We start from the raw sequence: 1,308 nt of genomic DNA on the forward strand, positions 1-1,308 counted from the left end.
GGGGGGGGGGGGGGGGGGGGGGGGGGGGGGGGGGGGCTGCAGTAACAGGACTCTGAACACATGCGAGGCGACGCAGAACTTTGGCAACACGTCAGTCTGAAGGTCGAGTGGCAACAGGAAAATACGGCAGACATCTTGATGACGTCACAGTGCGGACTGGGGGGAGGGGGCGGGGCCGGGGCGGGGTCACATGGCGTGTTTCTGGATCCCCGGGATGAACTCCTTGGCGTTGGGGTTCAGACTGCTGTTCACCTGGAGGACAGAAGAAGAGATGACGACATCAGCGGGCGTGTGATCGTCTTTCAGCTGAAAGCCGTCAGAAAACCTGCTGTTTTACCAAAGGTCAGAATCACGTCTCCGCTCTGTGTAGTTTCAGCATTTTTAAACCTGGGCCCTGAGTTCACGCTGCAGCGTATTCCTTGGGCAAAATGGCGTCCACAAAAAGAGCAGTTCTCGCTCTGAAATCTGGCGAGGGGGGTGACGCCAACCATCTAATCCTGAATGTCAACAGAACAAAAGAGATTGTCGCTGACTTCAGGAAAAATCAGCCTCGCAACGAAATCTCCCTCAGATGTCCAGGTGATCTCGGTGAATGTGACAGTCTGAGCCTGTCGGGGGCAACGAGAAGCTCTTTCTGTGGACGCCATTTTGACAGGAAGGAAAACGCTGCAGCCGGTTCAGCTGAAGCTTCTGCTGCAGAGTCAAACCTTTCTGTACCTACGACCGACACGTGGAAACAGGGAGCAGGTTTAAAAACGCTGTGGTTCCCCTTGACGTCAGAAGACGCCTTTCCCATGAGCGAGTTGTTTCTCCTTCCCAGAAGAGCAAACAGCCGTCGTCTCAGGTCTGATTTATACTTCTGCGTCGAGTCTACGCCGTGAGCTGCGCACGAACCCTCGCACCGACACGTCTGTGTTGGTGTCTGCCGTTACACGCCGCGCCCGGCTGCGGCGTGCTTTCAGCACACAAGTATAAATCGGGAACTCTGTCTGACTCCAGTGTTTTTTATTGAAGAGGCGTGAAAGAGGACCTTAACACACGGGGCCCCCCCAACACCCACGGGGCCCCCAGCTCCATTAGTTTCCAAAATAAAGACATAAATGATTCATGCAACATTAAAACAGTTTCAGTTGATGGCTGTCTGAGGTGGCGCCTGATTGGCTGAAGCAGAAGGTGAACTCACCACGACGTCTGCGTCCAGAACCAGCAGGCTGATCTGATCCTGCAGCTGAGCCACCGTCTGAGGGGGGAGGTCTCTGGACGGGATGAACCACTCCCACTGCTCCTCCTCCTCCAGCAGCTCCTGGA

The 1,308-nt window shown here is 55.4% G+C and overlaps 1 protein-coding gene across 3 annotated transcripts in view; it reads right to left on the reverse strand.

Moving 5' to 3' along the window:
• Positions 1 to 1,308, reverse strand: part of LOC123957750 (polyadenylate-binding protein-interacting protein 2-like) — a 4,369-nt gene that overhangs the window by 730 nt on the left and 2,331 nt on the right. The window contains exons 4-5 of one of the 3 annotated variants that reach the window (XM_046030790.1): positions 1,184 to 1,271; positions 7 to 252 (exon numbers count right to left, since the gene is read on the reverse strand). In XM_046030790.1, coding sequence (XP_045886746.1) covers positions 187 to 252; positions 1,184 to 1,271 — 154 coding nt within the window. In that variant the 3' untranslated portion in view covers positions 7 to 186. Of the gene's footprint in view, positions 1 to 6; positions 253 to 1,183; positions 1,272 to 1,308 lie in introns of those variants that run through there. The other 2 variants (XM_046030789.1, XM_046030791.1) reach the window with 2 other exon arrangements.

Source organism: Micropterus dolomieu, linkage group LG19, assembly GCF_021292245.1.
Source record: "Micropterus dolomieu isolate WLL.071019.BEF.003 ecotype Adirondacks linkage group LG19, ASM2129224v1, whole genome shotgun sequence".
Taxonomy (NCBI): Eukaryota; Metazoa; Chordata; class Actinopteri; order Centrarchiformes; family Centrarchidae; genus Micropterus; species Micropterus dolomieu.